Genomic DNA, 25,095 nt, shown 5'->3' with positions numbered 1-25,095 from the left:
CTACGTCGGTATACATAGGATTGCAGTAAGATAAAGCTAAAGGGGCCCCTGACCATTAGGTCCAGTCGTGGCCGACTCTGGGGTTGCGGCGCTCATCTCGCTTTATTGGCCGAGGGAGCCGGCGTACAGCTTCCGGGTCATGTGCCCAGCATGACTAAGCTCTGGCTAAGTTCTGGCGAACCAGAGCAGCGCACAGAAACACCGTTTACCTTCCCGCTGGAGCGGTACCTATTTATCTACTTGCACTTTGACGTGCTTTCGAACTGCCAGGTTGGCAGGAGCAGGGACTGAGCAACAGGAACTCACCCCATTGCAGGGATTGTAGTACTGTCACCTATAAAAGGCATAACTTTCAGTACATCACATAAATCCGAGCCATTAAGGGCTGACTTTCAGAAGAGACAGTATGCCATAGGAAACACCAAAGCGAAGCAAGTATTTATGGTTTCTAATGTAAGCACTTACCTACAGCGTGGGCAGGTATAGAGATCCCAGGCGAGTGGGCCACAATAGCCTTTTGCTCAACACCTGTGCTGCATCTTTTTCCAACTCTTCAGCCTTCAGTTCTACCTCCAAACGAAGCCGTGTCAGATGAAAGAGCAGCAGCAACCAACATGTTCACCTCCTCATGTGTCACCATTTCAATCCTAGGTAGTGGGGTCATCAAAACATGCCTGAAGTGCCTCAAATGTTGAATGGGTTCTATTTTTAAGATAACTGATGGGACAAGTGCTGACTCCAAATACTTCAGAGCAAATTCTGTCCCACTAGTCTTTCATTTAATTTTTTTGCTGATAACCCCCCTCCTTCATTTATTGCTCTCTCCGTGGTGCCAGAACTTTAACCGGAGCCAACTGGAGAGAATGTACCCATGAAACTTAAACCTCGTTTGTAAACTACTTTGTAACTAAAGCCTCGTTTGTAAACTACTTTGTAACTAAGCATGGCGGGGCAAAGAAGAAGAACACAGTATTAAGCCCCTCGATAGCCTGTAATGTAATAGCGGGAGTCTGAAGGGTCAGATGATAGCTCTGTGATAACAACATCGGCTTGGGTTACAAGTAGTCATAGAGATGCTTTGAGAGGCTCCCAGAGACCCGTCCCAGTACACAATGAATGCCTACAGGCTATGTCCTGCCTTAAGATCTTGTACCAAAACCCTGTCTGCATTACATAAAACTAGCACAGCGTTGTAGTTAAGAGGTCTGGACTTAAACCAGGGAAATCCTGCTTCAAATTCCCAAGAAGCCACAAAGCTCATGGTGACCTTGTGACAATGCCAGTCAACTCTCTCCCAACCTAGCTTCCCTCAGCAGGTTGCTGTTGAGGAAAAACTGAGGAGGGGGATATCATGTATCCCACCCTGAATTCCTGAGGGAATGGTGGGCTAGAAATGTAAGAAAGCCATTTTTAGAATTAAAACAGGCTCATAATATGCGGGTATTTTATTTTTCTCTGGGGCTGATTATTCTCCCTCTCTCCAAATTAGTCTTTAAAGCAGAATCTGTTATTTTCTCGTACTGTCACACCACATAGCTGACCACTATTAGAGACAGAATTTGGTTTTTTTTAAAACTAAATGGCTATATGGTCTCCTCCAGTCAGTAAATTCTTAGGTCCTTCTCTTCTAACTCTTGGCTAGCACAGGACTCAATGCCAGATGCCCCTTGGGAAACTTGCAAGAAGAACATGATGGTCAATCCTTGTCCTTTGTCAACAGCAACTGTCACTGGAGGTATACTGGCACTGAACACAAAGGTTCCCATCTTTGCACTTACAGCTATTCACTGTTGATAGATTTATCCTTCATGAATTTGTCCAACCTTTTTTTTTTTTTTTTAAGCCATCTAAGCTAGCCTCCAACCCCATATCTCAGGGGTTCTCAAACTTTCTTCCCTCAGGGTCCACTTGACTGGCTGGAATTTCTGAGGCGCACCAGTCACAAAATGGTGGTGGACGGAGGCAGAGTTTGGCACAGTCAGTGGACAATTATTGGCATAACTATCTACTGATATTGAATCCATCTTTGAAAATTTCTAAATTCTTTGTCAGTGTTTTCCTTATAGCAAGCAGGCCCATTGTTCAGTTTCCCTCAAGCTAAGTACAGACATTTGCTCTGGAAGTATTGTGACTCGGCCTCCCCGTTTTAAGCAGAATTTGTGGATCCAAAAGCACTAAATGGAAAAAGGTTTTCCTTTTATATTTTCCCCTTTCTGCCCTATGTGTCTCTCAAAGAATGGTTGCACATCTACTCTCATTTCTTCTATTCATCTTTCGCACTCGGCTTGTATCTTCTCCTATTCCACATATTCTGACAGTTTCTTTCACACACACATGTTCTTTTATATTCACTTTCTCCTATAAAGGTTTTTTTCCTCTCTCATCCCCTTCCTTTCTATTCCCAGTTTGTTTGCGTATTAACACTTTTATCTCACTTTTCACAATTTCCTTCGACACTTTCTCTGGCCCTTTCCCCTCAAAGGAGACAAACCTTTCTTTGTTTGTCCAGCACCTATACAGTGGTACCTCGGGTTACATATGCTTCAGGTTACCTACGATTCAGGTTACTGACTCCGCCAACCCAGAAATAATACCTCGGGTTAAGAACTTTGCTTCAGGATGAGAACAGAAATTGTGCGGCAGTGGCGCGGCAATAGCAGCTGGAGGCCCCATTAGCTAAAGTGGTGCTTCAGGTTAAGAACAGTTTCAGGTTAAGAATGGACCTCCGGAACGAATTAAGTACTTAATCAGAGGTACCACTGTATGCAGTTTCGGTGAATGGCCAGGTTTTAGTGATGAGACAGAGGGAGATGAGTAAATTCTCTATGTTTAGGACACTGAAGTTATGACAAGGGCATGGGGTACCCAAACAAGTGTTTCCCTCATGAGGGTATATGGGGGTTCCAGCCAAGCATTTTCCCCATGAAGGAAACATGGATTTTTTGAGGGGATTTTGAAATAGTTTTTATTAATTTCCCATTAATAAGATTCCAATTGGTATCAAATCAAATCTTATCACATCACATCACATCACATCATAATACAAACAATAAAGCCAATTATACATTCCAAATTTAAAAAATTACTGGGACTTCCCATGTTCTGGCTGTCAGAAGAATGTTTCTTTCACTTGTCCTGCATCTCTCTTGTTTTTTCCAATTTCATAATTCCGACCTAAACCTTTATCTTATTTTCCCAGTCACCAGTGTCTAACCAAGCATTTGCATTGTAATTTTAAGGGTGAGGGAAGGAACGTGTGCAGGTAAAACAAGTTCTTAATGACAACTACCATAAAGGTAAAGGGACCCCTGACCATTAGGTCCAGTTGTGACAGACTCTGGAGTTGCGGCGCTCATCTCGCTTTATTGGCCAAGGGAGCCAGCGTACAGCTTCCGGGTCATGTGGCTAGCATGACTAAGCCGCTTCTGGTGAACCAGAGCAGCGCACAGAAACGCTGTTTACCTTCCCGCCGGAGTGGTACCTACCTATTTATCTTCTTGCACTTTGATGTGCTTTCAAACTGCTAGGTTGGCAGGAGCAGGGACTGAACAATGGGAGCTCACCCCCTCACGGGGATTTGAACCGCCAACCTTCAATTGGCAGAAATGACTGGCAGAATCCGAGACCAGGGAGAAGAGTTGGTGAAAGAAGACTGGAAGAAATTTAAATACTGTTTACAGAAATATTGTAAAATTAATGAATGTTAGAAGGATGTTGGATAGAAACTAAGGGGTTTCCAGCTGTAAGGCTTTAGGAGATACGAAAAAAAAGGTTTACAAATGGGTAAAAGCTTAATGGTAAGGATTTGGTGAACTAACAAATTGAAGTGGAATACAAAGAAGGGAGGTATGAGGAGGTCTGGGGAAATAAGCGTAAGGAAGATATGTTATGGAAAATTATTTGTTTTTTAATTGTTTTTATGTTGTATTCTGTATTTTGTTTCTTTTTATTTTTCATTTTCATTGTTATATTTTAAAAACTTTAATAAATATCTTTTTTGGGGGGGAAATGAACCGCCAACCTTCTGATCAGCAAGTCCTAGGCTCTGTGGTTTAACCCACAGCGCCACCCGCGTCCTTGACAACTACCATAAAATTGCCTAAATGTAGCCGTGTGTGTGTGTGTGTCTGTGTATCTTTAGACTCTTCCTTAAGGCCAACAGATGGGTTTATACGAATTTCCATGGGAGGGCAATCCAGATGATTCCCAAGCTGCTCTTGAGTTTAGGATATATAAAAGTCAAAGAAAGCATTCAAGGCAAAAACATATTATTTTAGCAGAAACAGGTATATAAACTAGAGCAGGTGTGGGGAACCTTTGACCCGCCAGATGTTGCTGAAGTACAACTCCCATCTGCCCCCAGAAGCATAGCCAGTGACCATTTTGCTTCTCCCGATTGTAAGCATCTCATGGCCCCTGTCTTCTTGTACCAAACGAAGCACTGTAAATCACATCATCTAGTCCGTTTGTATCTGCTCTTTTTCCTCTTTCCCTTCACGTTGCTGAATTACCAACAAAGCCATGGCCCACAGTGTCCAAAAATATATTGGTGTATAATTGTGGGGAAAGTGCATGCACTATTACTGGGAGACCAGTGTGTTAATAGTTGCAGGTGGGACCATCTGTCTTCCAGAGGCAGCTTGAGAAGAAAAAAACCTCAATAGTTGTTTGTGTACATGATAAGATGACTGGCTGTTGATAGAGGTGCTAGGCCTCAATTGTGTTTTATAGTAAGACAGGTGGCTCTTTTGGTAAGTAACAGTGCCTGTTCTTGCTGGAAGCCTGAGGACACCTTTGACTTATGTGTCATTATTCGTATTTCCATTCTCCTCTTGGGTCATAAGTGACATTTTGCTCTTAGGAACACTAAGGTCTCCATGCCTTCAACCTCCAGTCATGCTAGTGTTTGTACATATTGAACCCTATTTATCTTTAATTTCTCGGACTATGATGACAGGCATATTCAGAGTTTGCCAGGATTTCCATAAGGGTTGCCTTCTCTCATATCCAGCACCTGGTAAGGACTAGCTTGCTTTCATTTCTCATTCCTTCCAATAATACTCTGGTTTCTCTTCAGATTGTATAAATCTTTCGCCTTTTTCCAATAATTAGTCAGCTATTTTCCAGGAGGGTGGGATGGGTGGGGAGACAATGTTATTCATTTAGAAAAGCTCTACACCACTTAACATTTTGAGCAAAAAATCCCCAAGCAGTAAACAGAGATGATAAAATTTTAAAATGCAGTAGAATTATTATAATGAATATAAATCAAAGCACAACACAATAAACACAATGCTGTTGTTGTTGTTGTTGTTGTTTTTAAAAATAATCCATCATTTAAAACGCCAAGTCAACAATGTTGCCCATTATAACAGTAATTATAGAGAGCCAGTGTGGTGTAGTGGTTAAGAGCGGTAGTCACGTAATCTGGGTAACCGGGTTCGCGTCTCCGCTCCTCCACATGCAGCTGCTGGGTGACCTTGGGCCAGTCACACTTCTTTGAAGTCTCTCAGCCCCACTCACCTCACAGAGTGTTTGTTGTGGGGGAGGAAGGGAAAGGAGATTGTTAGCCGCTTTGAGACTCCTGAAGGGGAGTGAAGGGCGGGATATCAAATCCAAACTCTTCTTCTTCTTCTTCTAATTCAAAGCAGGAATGCACGGCTTAAAACTTGGTGTGTTGAAGATCTGAGATACACAGTGGTGGTTCTCAAACTGGGGATAAGAGAATTGTCCTGCCCTTGGTAGCTACCATAGGTGTGTCAACTCCTAGGGGTCGAGGTCCCTTCACTCCCCTATAAAATATTTGAGGTGCCCCCCCTCCCCAGCTGAATGAGATTGCCATTCAGATGGTGTTTGTGTGCCGCATCTTGTGATTGATTATGTGGGGCAGGACTTACCTCCTCCCCCCCGCCCAATATTTTATTCAAGTTGGTACCCCTGTAGGCTAAATTGTCTGGCTGGTGGGCTGCTTGTTTGATCACAAAATTGGCAGGTCCAGTTTTGACCAATATTGCTTGTAAAACCTCTTCCAAAAACAGTTGATGTGGTATCAAAAATACTTGAAAATAAAATAAAAACAACTACTTATATGTGCACACACACAGAGACCTATAGCCCAAGCTGAGACAAAGGAGCAATATGCACTTAAAAATGGGTGGCCTGATGCAGTTCTCCAAAGCACTCCCCCCCCCCCACCTCAGTAGTGCCCCACTGATTTTGGCAGCAGCATACAGTGGTACCTTGGGTTACATACGCTTCAGGTTACAGGTACTTCAGGTTACAGAGTCCGCTAACTCAGAAATATTACCTCAGGTTGAGAACTTTGCTTCAGGGTGAGAACAGAAATTGTGCTCTGGCGGCGCAGCGGCAGCAGGAGTCCCCATTAGCTAAAGTGGTGCTTCAGGTTAAGAACAGTTTCAGGTTAAGAACAGACCTCCAGAAAACGAATTAAGTTCTTAACCCGAGGTACCACTGTAATTAAAACAAAAAGTAACCAGTGCTGGGGGTTTAAAGCTCTCTGTGCAGCTCAGCATCCTCAAATGGGGGCGCCCTCTCTGCCCACCATAATTATGGATCGGCTGGTGTGGGGGAAGTTGTGTGCTTGTGTGTGTCATATATGTGTGTGTGTGTGTCTGGGTGTGTGTGTGTGGCACACCCACTGCTTGCCATGTGGCCTCTGGAGAGTTGGCCAAAAGTGAATGTGGCCCTCAGGCCAAATAGTTAGCCACCCCTCTGTTAAAACATAAAAAAAATCTTTTGAAACAAAACATAAGTGTAAATGACAAAATTCACTGGAATGCTGATAGTCTGCTTGGTTATGATCTCACTTAGTGCCATGGGCATAGCCAGGGTTTTTGTTAGGGAGAGGGGGAGCCAAAGTTGTTGGGACACCCCCCCCGCCAAAATATACCCCCCCAAAGAGGACATTATGGAGGCAGGCTTCTCCGGGAGGAGGGGGCTAGAACCTATGTTAATTGAGTGCTTTAAATGCTTTTCAATAATTTTTGTGGATCTGGGGGGGGGCAGCTGCGCCCCCAAGCCACACCCATGCTTAGTGCTTCTATAGACTGACAATCTATCAGCTTCAGACAGAGCCCCTGGCACAGCATACAGGAATATGAATACTTCCTATCTTACTGGGTTGCTGTGAGTAGAGTGGTACCTCGGGTTAAGAACTTAATTCGTTCCAGAGTTCTGTTCTTAACCTGAAACTCTTCTTAACCTGAAGCAGGACTTTAGCTAATGGGGCCTCCTGCTGCCGCTGCACCACCAGAGCACAATTTCTGTTCTCATCCTGAAGCAAAGTTCTTAACCTGAGGTAATATTTCTGGGTTAGCGGAGTCTGTAACCTGAAGCGTCTGTAACCTGAAGCATCTGTAACCCGAGGTACCACTGTACTAGAGAGAAACAATATGTGAAAGGTTTTGAATGTGAAACCAGGCAGTGCTGTCATCCGCCTAAATGGAAACGTGTCTTCTTCTTTTCAGGCTTTCCCTGAAATGTTATCCCATTGTATTAATGATCCATATGATCTACAGATGTATTTTGTATTATTGGGGTAATTTAAGCAGTTCACCACCATCCGTGGCAGCACTGGCGGAGAAAGGGGGGTGCGGTAGGTGCGGTCCGCCCCGGGTGTCATCCCTGAGGGTGACATCGCTGCGCTGCTCCCCTGGGGCAGCTAGCTCCACCGCTGCATGGCGGACCTTCGGGTCTCAAATTTCAGCGGTGCCCTGTTTGATGCCAGAATTCTGAGCCCCCTCCCTTCATGGGCTTGGCAATGGGGGGCAAGGGGCAGCTGCTGCCCCTAAATCAATACAAATCTGAGGTTCTTCTGCCCCTAACAAAAATCCTGGCTACGCCCATGCCCCCCACTTTCAATTCTACATCATACGTGTGGCGCCCCCCAGACTCCACACCCAGGGTGACCGAACCAGCCGCATTCCCCCTTCCACCTCTGCTACCGTGATATTTTTTTCTTAATATTGGCAGTGCGGAAATTTTAATAAATAAATAAATATGTGATCAATGCAAAGGATCCATAAGCAAGACACGAATGAACAGGGCAAGCATTAGGTAACACTGGATTTTCTATTAAAACTTAATTCTTGAGCATATTTAGTTTGCCCCCCATTTTAAAACAAAACAACCACCCATGGAAAAGCCCATTCAGCCTGTAGTGAGGCAGATGAGACACTAGAGGTCCTCATTACTCTAGTTGAAAAAAAGGCAAAGGGATTTCGCCTGTAGATTATTTACACGGATGCCAAATATTTCCCCCCTAAAGATGTTTCTTGTTTGCAATTGTCTGGTACCCAAGTGCTTGAAGGAGGAAACGCATTGTAACTGCTAGATACATTAGTAATGGAAATAGCACTATCTTAGATAACTAAAAATGGAATTAGACACATTAACGAAGGAGCTGAGGTAACTATTAGCCAAGATCCATGAAAGCTTGGTTGAGCCTCCATGTTTAAGAGTCTGTGTGTCTCTTATTGTGTGGTTCCTTGAGACATCTGGTTGGCTCATGCTGGTTTTGTTATATTGGTTGTTTCTATTGGGATATTGTAAGAATTTTAAAAACAATTTTATAATTCAGAGACAGTCCCTTGTGAGACTGTCATCTTAGGAATTTGCAGGCATGTCCTAAACCCATGCATGGGGTTGTTGGAACACAGAAAGGCCCTGGGTGGCTAAGATAAAAGCTCTGGATGAGGATGTTCTCCCACTAAAAGAACATGTTTGGAGCTTAGGAGTGCTCTTGGATCGATCTTTGCCATTGGAAACCCAGATAGGCCAAATGGCTAGGCGTGCCTTTTACCACTACACCAATTATGGCTGTTCTTGGACTGGGGTGGTCTGGCCATGGTGATTAATGCATTTAGGCATGACTATAGGGGCAATTACTGTGATGCGCTCTACATGGAGCTGCCCTTGGGCCTCATACAGAGGCTCCAGCTGGTGCAAAAAGGTAAAGGACCGCTGGACGGTTAAGTCTAGTCAAAGGCGACTATGGGGTTGCAGTGCTCACTCATTTCACTTTCAGACTGAGGGAACTGGCGTTTGCTCACAGACAGCTTTCTGGGTCATGTGGCCAGCATGACTAAAATGCTTCTGGAACAACGGGACACCGTGGCGGAAACCAGTGCGCATGGAAACGCCGTTCACCTTCCCGCCACAGCGGTACCTATTTATCTACTCACACTGGCATGCTTTCGAGCTGCTAGGTTGGCAGGAGCTGAGACAGGGCAACGGGTCAAGCTTCTGATCGGCAAGCCCAAGAGGCTCAGTGGTTTCGACCACAGCGCCACCCGCGTCCTAAAACAAAACAATGTAGCTGGACTGTTGATGGGAACAGACTATCACCAGCACTTAACTCTGGTTCTGAAAAGCTTGCACTGGCTGCCCATATGTTACTGAGTCAGGTTCACGGTTCTTGCATTAATTTACAAGGCCCTTAACAGCATAGGTCCAGATAAGGACCACTTGATCCCCTATACCCTTGCTCAATCAACTGAGATCTTATGGGGACTCAGTATTAGTGACCACCCCTCCCTCAGATACGTGGCTTGTATCCACCAGGCACCACGTGTTTGTTATTGTAGACCCAATTTTATGGAACTCTTTTCCAGTTGTGATCAGGCAGGCGGCCTCCTTGTCCCTGTATTATTTTGCAACAATGAGGACTAGAAACCTGCTTTTATCCACCACAAGCTGTAGCTCTCATGTTTCTGCCTACTACATTTGAAGATGCTGCATGGCTTCCCTGAGAATACAGTGATACCTCTGGTTACGAACTTAATTCATTCTGGAGGTCCGTTCTTAACCTAAAACCATCCTTAACCTGAGGTACCACTTTAGCTAATATGGCCTCCTGCTGCCGCCGCACGATTTCTGTTCTCATCCTGAGGTAAAGTTCTTAACCTGAGGCACTACTTCCAGGTTAACGGAGTCTGTAACCCAAAGTGTTTGTAACCCAAGGTGTTTGTAACCCAAGGTACCACTGTACTGTAATCATGTCACTTCAGTTGCAGTGGGACTGCGTGAGTTCTACCACATAGCATGGAAGTGAACTAATACTTACCTTCAAAGCTATTTTGTGACCCTTGCTTCCCATTATATTCATGCCCATGCTTTCATTCTTCCAACTCTTTCCACAGTCTAAATGTCACTTGCTGTTTTATGTGCTTCTGCCAATGAGCTTGGCGCCATCTCTTTCTCTTCCTTGGACTCCTTCCTTGGAAACTCCCTTTTCAGAAAGTCCTTGTTCCCAGCCGTGAGCATGTTTAAATGTACATGCTGTACCGCTGCGGCGGGAAGGTGAATGGTGTTTCCATGCTCTCTGGCTTCCGTCACGGTGTCTCATTGCTCCAGAAGCAGTTTAGTCATGCTTCCCCCATATGACCCGGAAAGCTGTCTGTGGACAAACGCCGGCTCCCTCGGCCTATAAAGTGAGATGAGCACCGCAACCCCAGAGTCGTCTGCGACTGGACTTAACGGTCAGGGGTCCCTTTACCTTTACCTTTAACTGTCCATGGGTCCTTTACCTTTATTTTTACAACAATGAAAAGAAATAATAGCTGCAACATAACAAAGGTAGTTATCAATAAAACATTAAAAATATACAGTGGTACCTCGGGTTAAGTACTTAATTCGTTCTGGAGGTCTGTTCTTAACCTGAAGCACCACTAATGGGGCCTCCTGCTGCCGCCGCGCCACTGGAGCACAATTTCTGTTCTCATCCTGAAGCAAAGTTCTTAACCCGAAGCACTATTTCTGGGTTAGCAGAGTCTGTAACATGAAGCGTATGTAACCTGAAGCGTATGTAACCCGAGGTACCACTGTACAGTACACCCCTAACTGAACAACTTCCACATCTATCACAAGATCTAAAAGAAAGATACAAAAGGCCAACAGCAACAACCTCCCTCACACATAGTAGGACTCAGAGTATAGCTATGAAGATGCCTTTTTCTGCAGCATGTGTCTTGGTTTGGTATGTAAGGCTGTGTCAGCTGGAGTTTCCCCCCTCTGCAGACACCTCCTGCAATGCATTTGCTCCATGCTGGTAGCTTCTTGTGGTCTGGATTGCCAAGGCTGATGTGCAGGCAGCTGCTAATGGATGGGTAGCCCTGCCTCTTGAGGAGTTTAGATGAGATGCCCTTTTAACACCTTCCATCTCTGATAACAGATGCAGAACACAGCTCCCAAGAGGGAAGGATGAAAGAACTGTTTTTGAATTGAGAAAAGAGAATTAAGGGGAAACACTTTGATGGTTTTCAGATAGCTCTTTTTACTGAAGGAGGCACAAGAACCATAGAATCAAAGAGTTGGAAGGGACCCTAGAGGTTCTCTAGTCTAACGCCCTGTGATGCTAAAGCAAAGGGTTATGAACAGCAGGGAGGCAAATTGAGTGAATGCCTCAAAAAATACCCTGGTTGTAAGAGACATCATTGCTAAAATAAAACTCTAGGGTTTCCATATAACCCAAGGTTTATTTACTTAAATATTCATAAACTGCGCACTCCTCATAAAATATCAAGGCGGAGCACAACAATATATCCAAGTACAGGACTTCCGGAGGCGGCGCGAAACGAGTAATGGCGGTCCTCTTTGCGCAGCGAAGAGGGGCTCCGCAGAAAAGGGTCGTTCGCTACGGCAAAGCGACGACCCATTAAGTTAAACCACGAGCAGAGCGAGCTCGTGGCCGTGGGATCCGGCGGGCACCCAGAGCGACCCCCAAAACGAAGAAGGGACCCCGTAAGGGGCTCCGGAAGCGCGGAGGGGAAGCGGTGCTGTGGATTCATCGCTCTTTCTGCGGGAGTGAAGCCGCGCGGCTGTTACGGATGAGCGCCGACCTTTCTTCCTTTACATTGGATTACAAATCAACTACTCGTGAGTAAGATTCACCTGAGATTGGATTACAAATTTATGAATTCGGCTGAAAGCGGGAGACGAGAAAAAGGAAGTCCGTCTCCCGGTGGTGCTTAGTGATCAAAGGCAAAGGAACTGACAAGCTGGAAGCAGTACAAAAGGGCTTTTAAATGAGAGACAGCATACGTCTGGAGAAGCTGGAAACTGAAAGGAAAGGCAAGTTACCTTTATTTTTGTTTATCTTATTTGGGGATCTCCTCCTCTGCTGGACCTTTAAAATCTTTAAAGACTTGAAAACCCCCAGTCCCGGACTTGCAGCGGGGCAAAAGGCTGTTTTGCGGATACACTTACAAAGTTGAAACGGATACTCAGTGGCATTACTGGTGGATACAATTAAGCAACTGCATTTTGCACCTTTTAAGAAACTATTGTGGCAACATAGAGAGGGCTCTGCCAGAGGGAAAAGGTCTTCTCTAAAGACTATGGTTAATTTACTTAACTGCAGGAACTTTAATGGCGACTGAAACTTTGTTTCTTCTTTCCTGAACTGAACAAAACTCCCTCTAGTGGAGTTTGGGATTTACAATTTCCTGAGAACCAACTTTGTTTTGTCTCTCTGTGGTTTGGTTATTTGCTCTGAGGCCAGTCCTTCCCATGGAACTTTTGATAATTTGACCTTGAATCCAAAGACAGGTGTGGAATGAGCGACCGAGTAAAAACAAGAGCTGCGTCGAAAGCAGGGAAAGGCAAATTGGTACAAACAACTTTGGCTTCCCAGGCTCGTAGATCTTCAGTCCCTGCTGTTCTACAGGCTGTACCATCACCAACAACCCCAGCTGAAGAAGCTGAACAGTTAACAAGCGAAGATATGGCAGCTGGGGGATCTAACATTCTTTTAGAGGAAATGTTACAACAATTTGCAATTTTGAATAAAAAAGTGGACGATCAAACTGCAAAAATTGACTTAGCCACATCTTCAATCACCAAACTTTCCGAACAGGTGGCTAAGCATTCACAAGATATTGGAAATCTAAAGGACGCTGCATCTGAAAATCAAAAATTGGCCGAGGCTGCGAATGAAAAAGCAGAAGCAGCAACTAAAGAAGTGGAGGAACTGAAAGGAGAGGTAAGGCCGCTCCATAAACATATTACTGACCAGCAGGCCTACCTGTCTTTGGTGGAATTGCGAAACAGGGAAAATAATTTGAGATTACGCTCTATCCCAGAGATTGAGAAAGAGGACTTGATTGGCTTTTTAACAGCAGAATTCTCTAAATTCTGGGGTATAAACGAAGATACAGATTTCAAAATAACAACTGCATTCAGATTGGGACGGATTGCTGGGAAGGACAGGCCTAGAGACTGTCTGATTATCTTAAGGACTAAGCAGGAGAGAGACAAGCTACTTGACCTACATTTTAACAAAGCACTTGAGATCCAGGATAGAAGAGTACAAATCTACAAGGATATTCCTAAACAATTACTGGATCTCAGATCTAACTACACTGACCTAGTTGGACTTTTGAGAGGTAACGGAATACCATACAGGTGGGAGTTTCCACAAGGCCTTTCATTCAAATACAAAGGAAAGAAGATAAAAATCAAAACGAAAGAGGACAGCCAGAAGTTCCTATACGACAACGGAGAAGACTTGCAGAAAGGAGCGGCAGCTATTTGGCCACCACCAGAGTCTGGAAAAGAACTACCATCCTCGGACTTGGACAAAAAAGAAGACGCCCAATAAGAGTAATAACAGGTTGATACAGGATGTCTCTGCAGCTGTATAGTTGGAACATTAATGGCGCGAATTCCCCGGAAAAACGCAAAAGGATTTTCCATATTCTAAAGAAAGAAAATTTGGACATAATTTGTTTGCAAGAAACCTATGTGACCAGGATACACAGGAAGGTGTTAATAAATAAAAGATTAGGCCAAGAATTCATTTCATCAGATAGAGTTAAGAAGAGAGGCGTGGTGATCTACGCCAAGGAGAATTTATCACCAAAATTTTTGTTTAAAGACGAACAAGGAAGAATCCTGGCTATTGAAATATCAACTCAAGGAGAGAAAGTTTTGATATTAGGAATTTATGCACCAAATGAGGGGAAATCAGAATTTTATAAGAAGCTGCATGAGACACTACTGGACTACCTGGACTATTCCAACATCATTATGATGGGAGATATGAATGGGGTTGTCTCTACTTTTATGGATAAGTCACAGAATCAGAATCTGACCAAAGATGGAAGACTACCAAAAACTTTCTTTGAACTAACTGACAATATGGATTTGATTGATTTATGGAGGACGAGAAACCCCCTAGGTAAAGAAGGAACTTTCTTTTCTGAGGCCCACCTGTCATGGACAAGAATCGACCAAATCTGGGCAACTAGAGGGCTGGCACCTAAGACTACAAAAATAGAAATCTGCCCAAAGACTTGCTCCGACCACAACGCTTTGAAAATGGAAATGAAATTTACTACTGCCGACTCCTTTAGATGGAAAATGAATGACAACCTGTTAAGAGATCAAGAGATTGTAAAGAAGGCCCAAAAAGCCTTAAAGGACTATTTTGAAATCAACTTGAATACCTCGGTGGAAAAGAGAATAATCTGGGACGCAAGCAAAGCTGTCATGAGAGGGTTCCTGATACAACAGAATACGATCAAGAAAAAACTTTGGAATGGTAAAAAGGACAAGATATTGGAGAAGATAAGAGATGGAGAGAAAAAATTAAGATTGAATCCAAAATCAAAAGAGACTTTAAGAGAAATCAAATTTCACCAGTCACAATATGCGAAATTGATTAACCAAGAAGTGGAATGGAAAATCAAACAAATGAAACAAAGATCTTTTGAATCTGCGAATAAATGTGGGAAACTGCTAGCTTGGCAGTTGAAAAAGAGACAAAAATTAAATTATGTTACCAACTTAGAAGTTGAAGGGAAAAACATTCAGAAACCGGGAGAAATTAGAAAGTGTTTCCAGAAATATTTTAAAAAACTGTATACACAAGAATCCGAGGAAGCAACTGAGATAGAACAATTTTTGAAAGACAACGGCCTACCAAAACTATCTCAAGAGAAGAGATCAATCTTGAATTGTAAAATAACACAACAGGAAATCGAGGATGCCATTCAGAATATGCAACTAGGCAAATCTCCAGGCCCTGATGGACTCACCTCCAAGTATTACAGGATGTTAAAAGACTATTTGATACAACCATTAATGGAGGTTTGCAACCAGATTATGGGGGGAGGGAGGGCACCAGATACGTGGAAAGAAGCATTCATCACACTGATACCTAAAGTGGAAACTGAAAAGACTCAACTTAAGAACTACCGCCCCATCTCACTCCTAAACGTGGATTACAAAATATTTGCGGATGTTTTGGCTAACAGATTTAAAAAAGTATTAAATGAAGTAATCCATAAGGACCAAGCAGGCTTTCTCCCAGGTAGACATTTGTTTGATAACACCAGGAATATTATCGATATTCTGGAACTTTTACAAACAAATATTAACACCAAAGCAGTGTTAATTTTTATTGATGCGGAGAAGGCCTTTGACAACATCTCTTGGAAATTTATGAAGAAAAACTTGGAAAGGATGGGAGTGGGAAGGGGGTTTGAGAATGGAATAGAGGCAATCTATTCTGAACAAAAAGCTAAGTTGATAGTGAACAATGTGGTGACAGAAGAACTTCATATTGAAAAAGGAACACGCCAGGGGTGCCCCCTATCCCCTTTACTGTTTATTTCAGTCCTGGAGGTTTTGCTGAATATGATAAGGGAGGATCGGCAGGTACAAGGAATACAGGTCGGAGCGAAACAATATAAACTGAAAGCATTTGCAGATGACTTGGTTTTAACATTACAGGAGCCAGAACCTAGTACAAAAAGAGTTTTGGAATTGATTCAGAAATTTGGTCGGGTGGCGGGTTTTAAGCTGAACAAACAAAAAACTAAGGTGTTAGGGAAAAACTTGACAGTTACTGAAACAGAGGGGTTTCAGAAGGAAACAGAACTAAACATTGTTAAAAAAGTGAAATACCTGGGGGTCAATCTGTCTTCTAAGAATTTGAATCTATTTAAAGATAACTATGAAAAATGTTGGTCAGAAGTCAAAAAAGATCTAGAAATTTGGTCAAGATTGAAACTATCCTTGTTAGGCCGAATTGCAGCTATAAAAATGAACGTTTTGCCAAAGATGTTGTTCTTGTTTCAAGCCTTGCAGATCGTAGACAGAGTGGAATGTTTTGGAAAGTGGCAGAGGGATATTTCTAGGTTTGTCTGGCAGGGCAAAAAGCCCCGAATAAAGTTTAAAATACTAACCGATGCAAAGGAGAGAGGGGGGTTTGCCCTGCCAGACTTAAGGTTATATTATGAAGCTGCGGCCTTCTGCTGGATGAAAGATTGGATTTTATTGGAAAACACTGATGTCCTAGATCTGGAAGGCTTCAATAATTCGTTAGGTTGGCATGCGTATTTGTGGTATGACAAGGGGAAAACACATGGAATGTTTAAAAACCATATTGTCAGAAAAGCAATATATATGGTCTGGAAAAAATACAAAGACTTATTGGAAAGTAAAACTCCAAGGTGGATTTCACCAATAGAGGCCAAAGCTCGGAAAACATCCAATATGGAGGCATATTGGCCGAAATATTGGGAAATAATAGAAAACATTGGAGGTAATTGGAGGTTGCAGAGCTTTGAAAAATTAAAGGATAAGGTGCAAAATTGGCTACACTATGCCCAAATTAATGAGGTTTTTAAGCTAGATAAAAAAACAGGATTCCAGGTGGAAAAATCGAAACTTGAGACAGAGTTGTTAGAACCAAAGACCAAGGTATTATCGAGAATGTACAACTTGCTGCTTAAATGGAATACTCAGGATGAGACAGTTAAATCAGCCATGATAAAATGGGCTCAAGACATTGGTTACAATATTATGTCTGAGGACTGGGAAAGGTTATGGACCACTGGTATGAAGTTTACGGCATGTAATGCCTTGAAAGAAAACATTATGAAAATGGTATACAGGTGGTACATGACCCCAGTCAAGCTCGCTAAGATATACCATTTGTCTGATAATAAATGTTGGAAATGCAAGGAGGCTGAAGGGACATTCTTTCACCTCTGGTGGACTTGTCCAAGATTGAAGGCCTTTTGGGAAATGATCTATAACGAGTTAAAAAAGGTGTTTAAGTACACCTTTCCCAAGAAACCAGAGGCCTTCCTTCTGGGCATTGTCGGCCAGAAGGTGTTAAAAAAGGATAGAATTTTCTTTATGTATGCTACAACAGCAGCAAGAATTCTCATCGCTAAGCATTGGAAGACCCAAGATTTGCCCACACTGGAGGATTGGCAGACGCAATTGATGAACTACATGGAACTAGCCGAGATGACTGCAAGGATCCGAGACTTGGGAGAAGAGGCAATGGAGGAGGACTGGAAAAAATTTAAAGACTATTTGCAAAAGTATTATAAGTTGTATGAAACATAAGACGCCGTATGATTTGGAACGTTAGCCCCAGCAACGAAATTTATTATCTATGAAATTGATAACATTCATGAAAGAATCAAAGTTTAAATGGGTAAAAACGAAATTATGTTATATTTTTAGAGTAAATGGAGAATAAGAGATTTAAACTTAAATTGCAACTGAAAATATAAAGAAACACACGAAATAAGGGTATAATTTGCTGATAACTTTATTATCAAGAATGCATTATGTGGGAGATGTGGGGAAGTCCAATGGAAATTTGAAATAAGTTGTTGAAATGGTCGTGATTTTCTGTTCTTTTTTTCTTTTTTTCTTTCTATATGTCTATTCTTTTGTTTTTTCTGTAATTTGGAAAAAATGCAATAAAAATTATTATAAAAAAAAAAACAATATATCCAAGTACAATACAGTGGTACCTCGGGTTAAGAACTTAATTCATTCTGGAGGTCTGTTCTTAACCTGAAACTGTTCTTAACTGAAGCACCACTTTAGCTAATGGGGCCTCCTGCTGCTGCTGCGCCGCCGGAGCACAATTTATGTTTTCATCCTGAAGCAAAGTTCTTAACCCGAGGTACTATTTCTCGGTTATCGGAGTCTGTAACCTGAAGCATATGTAACCACCCGAGGTACCACTGTACATTAAATAAATACCACAAAACCTACAGGAAATAATAATAACAATGACTGACTCTTCAGACAGTTTAAATGACAGTGTGAAAAGGCCTTCTGAAAGTTAGCAGTGAGGATGTCTGCTAAATCTCAGTCAGAAGAGTATTCCACATCATGGGGTCAGCAACACCAAAAGCCCAACTTTCAGTTGAAAGCAATCCGGCTTCCAAAAAACTGGGGGACAGCTAACACTGATCCTCCGGATGATCTGAGTGACCCAAGCACTTTAGGACTTTGTATTTCAATGCAGGAACACTAGACCTGCCTCGGTAGTGCAGATGTTTTAGCAGAGCTGACACAAAGCAGCTTGATATTCAATTCCTCATCATGTGCAGAAGTGGTTATTTTTTGGACTACAGTTTACATGCATCAAAGAAGTAATTTGAGATACCATCTGAGTCTGGATGCAATGTGTCATAGCATTGTTGTTGTGTGGCTTTGCAAATGTGGTAGCAATTCTGTTGCTTCACAGAGGCCTTTGGTCAGTTTCTGTAGCCAGATGGTTTCACTTAAGTCTTACGATGGTGTCTGATACATGTTTTTGTTTACAGTATCTTCTCATTCTTCACATTCACTAAAGTCTTCCAGTGAATCACTCCTAACATTTTAAAGCGAGCTATAGACATGTTAGGGGGACGCGGGTGGCGCTGTGGGTAAAAGCCTCAGCGCCTAGGGCTTGCCGATCGAAAGGTCGGCGGTTCGAATCCCCGCGGCAGGGTGCGCTCCCGCTGCTCGGTCCCAGCGCCCGCCAACCTAGCAGTTCGAAAGCACCCCCGGGTGCAAGTAGATAAATAGGTACCGCTTACCAGCGGGAAGGTAAACGGCGTTCCGTGTGCTGCGCTGGCTCGCCAGATGCAGCTTTGTCACGCTGGCCACGTGACCCAGAAGTGTCTCCGGACAGCGCTGGCCCCCGGCCTATAGATGTGAGATGGGCGCACAAACCCCAGAGTCTGTCAAGACTGGCCCGTTCGGGCAGGGGTACCTTTACCTTTACCTATAGACATGTTTAGTATTGTTTTAAACCACACACACACGTTTTTATCCTGGGACCATCCATAAAGTGTTGCAGTGTATTCTCACCTGCTAACTGAAGTCTTCCCCTTTAGTGTTCTGGCCAGTAACTTCCTCCGAGAAGAGCATTCTACCCACCTTCATAAATGCCCATTTTTAATTTCCAGCTGGCAATATTCTGTGATTAATGAACATGCTGAGTCTTCACTGGACTGGGGTGCTTTTTGCGTGTGCATGTCTTGCCCCTGCATATTTGTATGTCTGCAAACCTCAGAGTTTCCTCCCTTTTGTTTCTCAGAGGCCCCATTTGGCCTTATTTCTTTCAGTACTAACCATCTAAGTCATGGGTAGGCAAACTAAGGCCGGATGCGGCCCAATCACCTTCTAAATCCAGCCTCTTCCCCAAACAACCCTTATTTCCATGGTGACAGTCTAGTCTGAGCTTGGGAAGAGGGCATAAAGGGCTATATCGGAACAATCATGGAAGAACATTTTGTTCCGCTGAGAGGCTTACCAGCTACTGTTTATTTCCCCAACCATATACTTCACTTTGCTAAGAGAAAGGGAGGAGGGACGGCAAGCCTTTGTAGTTGTCAGCACCTGAGGTGTGCCCTGCGTTGACGAGGTTGTTAAACCAGTCATGGCATCAACTTGCTGGGGAAAAGTTGTTTTGCTGGGCAATGGCTTTATGGCACTGACCGACTCGGTATCGGTTGAGATTTTACTGGCACTTAATTTTTTTCTCCCAGCTGAGCCAGAAGGACCTGCAAAGCCAGCGAAGCTGAAACTAGTATTTCCCTTCCCTTCCTTTTCTGCCACTTCTTTGACTTTCTGACAGCAAGAAACTGGATTATTGTATGTAACAACATGTGAAGAACGAATAAATCAGGGGAACTCTGCCAAAGGGTCTACATATTTATAGAGAAGCCAGTGAAGGTCCCTGTAAATTGAGAAGAACCTAAGAACAGGCACCCCCCTCTGTTAACTGGAAAAAAACCAACAGAGTTTATTCACAAGCTTGTAAGAAGAGGCTTCGTGATCAGGCCAATGATTGATTTAGCCAATTATCCATCCTGTTCTTGCAGTGGCCAACCAGATGCTTACGAGAAACCCCAAAGCAAGACCTGAGCGCCACAGCACTTGCCACACTTGTGATTTCCAGAAGTTGGCATTTAGAGGCACGCTATCTGTAACCATGGAGCTAGAACATATTCATCATGGCCAGTAGCCATTGATCACAATGGCCATATTCTATTTCCATTGCTGGAGGCACTATGTAGTGTGGGAGTCAAGTAGCTTTCCTTCTGGTGCATTTCAAGTAACACTTTCTAAACAGAAGAGAGTGAGTTACGGAACTGTCTACCTAGTCCAGTGAAAGAACCATGTGAATTTATATCGCAATGGGGCCTTTTCTCATCCCCTCACTACACCCTATTACCCTTGCCATGAAAGAAGATAAATGACTGGAGCAGGAGATGGGCTTTTGGAACGAGTCGTGGTTCCAAGGCGTTCAGAAAATGTTTCTCTGGGGATCAGGACTTACCTTCTTTTTCAAGGGGCAGGAAGAAATTTGCGTATTTGTGATTGTTTTAATTGCCTGCAACTCATACAACAGAATGTGTTTCGCTTGAGCCATGTGTGCAGTTAACATTTTTGCAGGCATTAGTACATTAAAGTGGACTTGCGAGTATTCAAAGGAGGCAAATTTCTAAATGCATTTCTCTTGGAGTAAGCCGTATAGAACTGGACTTGCTTTTGAGTCGACTCATAGGATGGCTCTGCTAATGCGTGCTCTGATTTACAGCTTGACATTTTCCTGTTTCGCTTTTCAAAGGTTTTCCAGGGTGTGGCCAGGCACAAGCTGTATCTGTGATGTTCCAGATCAGCATGACAATACCACGAAAGAGGGCAAATCTATGTTGACACCATCCCTTAAAAATAATTTCAACAACCTACCCCTATATTATGTACTAGTAATGTAATTGTGGAACACCATTATGGTGGTTACTTGGGAGGAAAAATAGCAGTATGGATGGTTCTATTTTATTCAACCTCTCCTTTTTTTTGGTTGTTCTTTTTAGCCCTTATGCCTGCTCAAATAGACTCAAAATGTGGAACCAATGCCCCTTTGAGTAGGAATTTCTGTGAAACTGAGCCCAAGCATTTATAACAGAAACAACTGATGTATTTTGCCCATTTACCCCTGCCTCCACTTCCTGTCTTTTCTGCTGTAGTTTCCTGTGTGTCAAATTTTAGACTGCAGGCTTTTGGGGGCAGGTATTTTTTTTCTCCTCTTGTACTATTTACATCATGCACATAGATGGGCGCTACCTTACAATGTTGTGAAGGAAAAGTCTCACATGGGGTCTGCCTACCGAAGGAGTTGTGCATGGTTGGTGGGAAGGGACTGACAGAGTTGAGGAGGGTTTAATTTCTCATGTGCTCTTTTTCTTCAGAGATGTTTATGCCACTGGCATGTGGCAATGGGAAATTCTGGTACAACACACACGCACACTATAAAACATACATGCACGCTCTTGAGAAGAGGAAAAACGAAGAGGGCTACATGCACAATAAGCCAAGAATGGAGAACCTTGAGAGAGAAGCAAGCACATCTTTCAGTGCTTTTCTTTGACTAGATCAACCTTTGTATTTAAGTTGCAATCCATGCCAGAACTTTGGGGTGCCAAAAGGTAAAAACAAAAAACAAACAAAAATAGAGAATACGGGAAATGTTTAGTAGCATACTTTTTGAGTTTATTGACCTATACAAAATCATAGGTCTTTAAAAAGTCAGGAGTAGTAAAAGAATAGGCAAAAAAAGATATCCTCGTTTCTAAAAGGCTATACAAATATGCACAAAAGAAATAAATTATTATTTTTGTTTCTTTTTTCCACGTTTATTCCAAACTTTAACTCTAATAATACAAATGACTAAGGACCAGCTTAACAAATTCAGAATCTCTCTGTATATATATATATATATATATATATATTATAGAATTCTTTTTACATGATTTGGAGTATCAGTAAAAAAAAAAAAGTTCAAAAACCTTCCCACCCCCGAAACTTTTCTATTCACAATAACAAGGAGTGATTCATTCTGCATTTTGTTTTTGTTTTTTTAAAAAAGGAAGATCCCCAAACAGCACCATTGGATAGAATCCTGAAGCACAGTATAGCTGAGAAACAAAAATATTTTTTATAAGTTTGCAAAATTACACTAGGTAAACTTTAGCTAATTTGTTCCTACAGGTAGATGATATGAGGTAGGCTTATTCCTCCTAGATAAAACCTGCAGTTGAGTTCTTCCTTTGTTTGCACAGAAAAAAATATTCACTTATTTTGTTTACATGGTAATTCATCACTCGGATGCCCCGATCTATATAGGAGGCAATTCACATGAGTGGAAACAGGCTTCCATTCACAGATCCCCCAGATGGCTATGCTAGTCTTCTTCACATATTACTTGTAGGAAGGCGGCAACATGGAAAGAAACGTACTTGAGGTCACAAAAGACTCCTCATATGGTGAGGGATAACAAGTGGAGAGACTTTTTCTATCCGTGTAAGCTTGTCATTCAGGATTCTTAAATCATGCAGGGAGCTTGCAGGGATAAAAAGGCTCCCCACTTCAGAAGTTATTCTTCAGCACAAAATGGGTCAGAATGAATCATGCAGCCTCAAGGGCAGGGTGAACACACAGCCCTGCACTCCATTTAGATCTGTGTTGCCTCTTCGTTATTGTGTGAAGACGGCTACTGTCAGCTCAAGCCAGTTCATTCTCCAGCCTGGTGCTCCTTCCCCCTTTCTTTCTCTCTCTCTCTCTCCTTGGACAACAGATAATGAACACTGATCACATCTTGAAGGTGAGAGGTTGCACCAGGAGAGAAGCAGGGGCTATTCAATTCTTCTGCTCTGCTCCTGACTTCATTGACTGGGACCAGCGAATGCATAGTGCACCTGCTTTTTACAGATAGCAGATTTTACAATTTAAATGCCCTTTGATTTTTAAGGCACCAACTTGGTGTTACTGTTAAGTGCAATTCTGTCCACTTTTAAAAAAAAAATAATAATACTGGTCAATATAGTGAAGCCGTTCAATGCATTGGACATATTGTCACACCAGTAATGCAAATATTCTTGCAAACTTTCTGTTTCTTAAGATGTATCAAAACCAAGTGTTTCCCTGTGCATTCCACATTTAAACCTGCATGCATTCTTGCATAAATGAAAATTTATCATGGAGAGGTGTAAAATTACTCCCCCCTAGGAAGCAATTTGAAGATGCCTGCTTGCACTTTCCAGAAAACAGCCACCCTGCTGCCACAGATTTATGTGGTACATTGCAATGTGCAACTACTGCTTCTTTTCTTTTCACGGTGCTTCGATGAGAGAGAGACACATTCAGGACAGCACATCTTAAAAAACAACTTTAACCTCATTCAAAATACTGTTTAAAACCCCAAACATCCTTCAAGTAGTGCTGCAAAGTCAACCTTCTGCCCTGTAGCCCACAAACTCGTCTTCTTGATCAGCAAATGCTACGACAGAAGCGACTCCACCGTTGTAATTGTCTTTCTCTCTGAATTGTGCTCCTAAAATGGTCCCAACAAGAATCCCTTTTTCACATTTTTTTGAAGTTTGCACCATCATCTTCTTTCCGTCTTTTTTAAAAAAGTGCTTTCCAAAATACTTCAACCAAAGGCTGCATTTTGTGGTGGTAGATTTAAAACCAGACCTCTTCCTCATTTTGGTCTATTTGGATTCATGTTGTTGTGCTAACGTGGATAAGAACCTGTAGCTTTGTCTCGCTGAATACTTCATCCTCCCATAACAGTCCTCACTTCTGAGTTGCACCAGGAAGCTAAGTTTCTTTGTTTTGTAGAACAGCATAAAGGTGCAAGGCACATGGGGTAACTGAAGCCAAGGCTAGGCTCACACTAAAGTCCCAGGCTTCGAATCCTCATGCCAGAACAGTCTCTGGTCACCGTCTTGCAAGTCGCCTTCCAACTGGTCCCTGTCGCTGCTGCCCAACTGGCTTGTTTCAGCATACATCCTGTAAAAACATAATGGCTATTAGTGATATGCAAGATGAACCGCAAATTCAGGTGCTGCTCAATAGTACACTCATTTATATTCAATATAACCTTATCCTCAAAGCAGTGAGATTTAAAAGTGGAATCAAGAGGACTTGCACCAGTCTGATGCTGGAGCAGTAAAGACCCAGGAAGTAGATAATGGCCACAGTGAATATTGGTTTTGGTGACAGATCAACCCTGTATTTCAGCTTGTGTATTTAATTACAGATTATGAGCCCCTGGCAACTGACCGGTTATAATGTTTGGAACATAAATACCCATCAAGAAAAGACATATCAGAGTATTTGCTTGGCATTTCTATCTCACCCTATTCTGCAGAGTCCAGGTTAGGTCACAGCACATGTATAAAAACAGCCCACCAAGATGCTGGTTTTGACACCCTATGACAGTGAAAAAACCTGCAAACTGGGCTCCTCCACAGCCACTGAAAGATGAAGGGTCTCTTAAGAGTAAAAGGACCTGCTTCTTCCAGAACTGCCAATGGGAGCACTGGTCAGTGTTCTGGATTGGAGCCAATGAAATAAGCTGTTGTTTATGATGTTGGCTTGTTTAAACAAATTGTAGTTGAGGTTAATCACAGGTTAGGTTTGGGACACTGCAGTTAACAGACAGTAGCAGAGGAAAACATCCCATCACCTCATTGCACCTGCACTGGAGAAGAGAATATCATGCACAGAACACTAAGCCATCATTTAGTATTACAGCTAAATCAGGCCTATGTGTAAAGCTGCCAAAATAACGGCCACTGTCCTCAGTGTTTGGCATTAGGTGAGAAAACTCAGGCAATTAGTAATAAAATTAAATATGATTATAATGTAACTTTTAGCCACCCTGTTAAAAAACTGAACGCTGCAAAGACTTCAATGAACCATTGGCTGGGATGCTTTACTGTGCTTAAGAATGCAGTGTGGAGGATGAAGCTGATGTCAGTA

At 42.7% G+C, this 25,095-nt stretch overlaps 2 protein-coding genes and 1 long non-coding RNA gene across 10 annotated transcripts in view; 1 reads left to right on the top strand and 2 right to left on the bottom strand.

The window, feature by feature from the left end:
- Positions 1-805, bottom strand: part of LMOD3 (leiomodin 3) — a 34,474-nt gene extending 33,669 nt beyond the window's left edge. Inside the window, exon 1 of one of the 2 annotated variants that reach the window (XM_082209967.1) lies at positions 466-805. The gene's annotated coding sequence lies outside the window, so the exon portion shown is untranslated. The remainder of the gene's footprint in view (positions 1-465) is intronic. The other variant, XM_082209968.1, reaches the window with a different exon arrangement.
- Positions 1-25,095, top strand: part of LOC309525508 — a 104,300-nt gene that overhangs the window by 4,461 nt on the left and 74,744 nt on the right. The window lies entirely within an intron of this gene.
- Positions 23,127-25,095, bottom strand: part of FRMD4B (FERM domain containing 4B) — a 262,525-nt gene continuing 260,556 nt past the window's right edge. For all 7 annotated transcript variants that reach the window (XM_082209330.1, XM_082209327.1, XM_082209326.1 and 4 more), the window contains one exon: positions 23,127-24,120. In XM_082209330.1, coding sequence (XP_082065456.1) covers positions 24,000-24,120 — 121 coding nt within the window. In that variant the 3' untranslated portion in view covers positions 23,127-23,999. The remainder of the gene's footprint in view (positions 24,121-25,095) is intronic.

Source organism: Podarcis vaucheri, assembly GCF_965113315.1.
Source record: "Podarcis vaucheri genome assembly, chromosome: 2".
Lineage (NCBI taxonomy): Eukaryota > Metazoa > Chordata > Lepidosauria > Squamata > Lacertidae > Podarcis > Podarcis vaucheri.
This window is presented reverse-complemented; position numbering and strand designations above follow the sequence as displayed.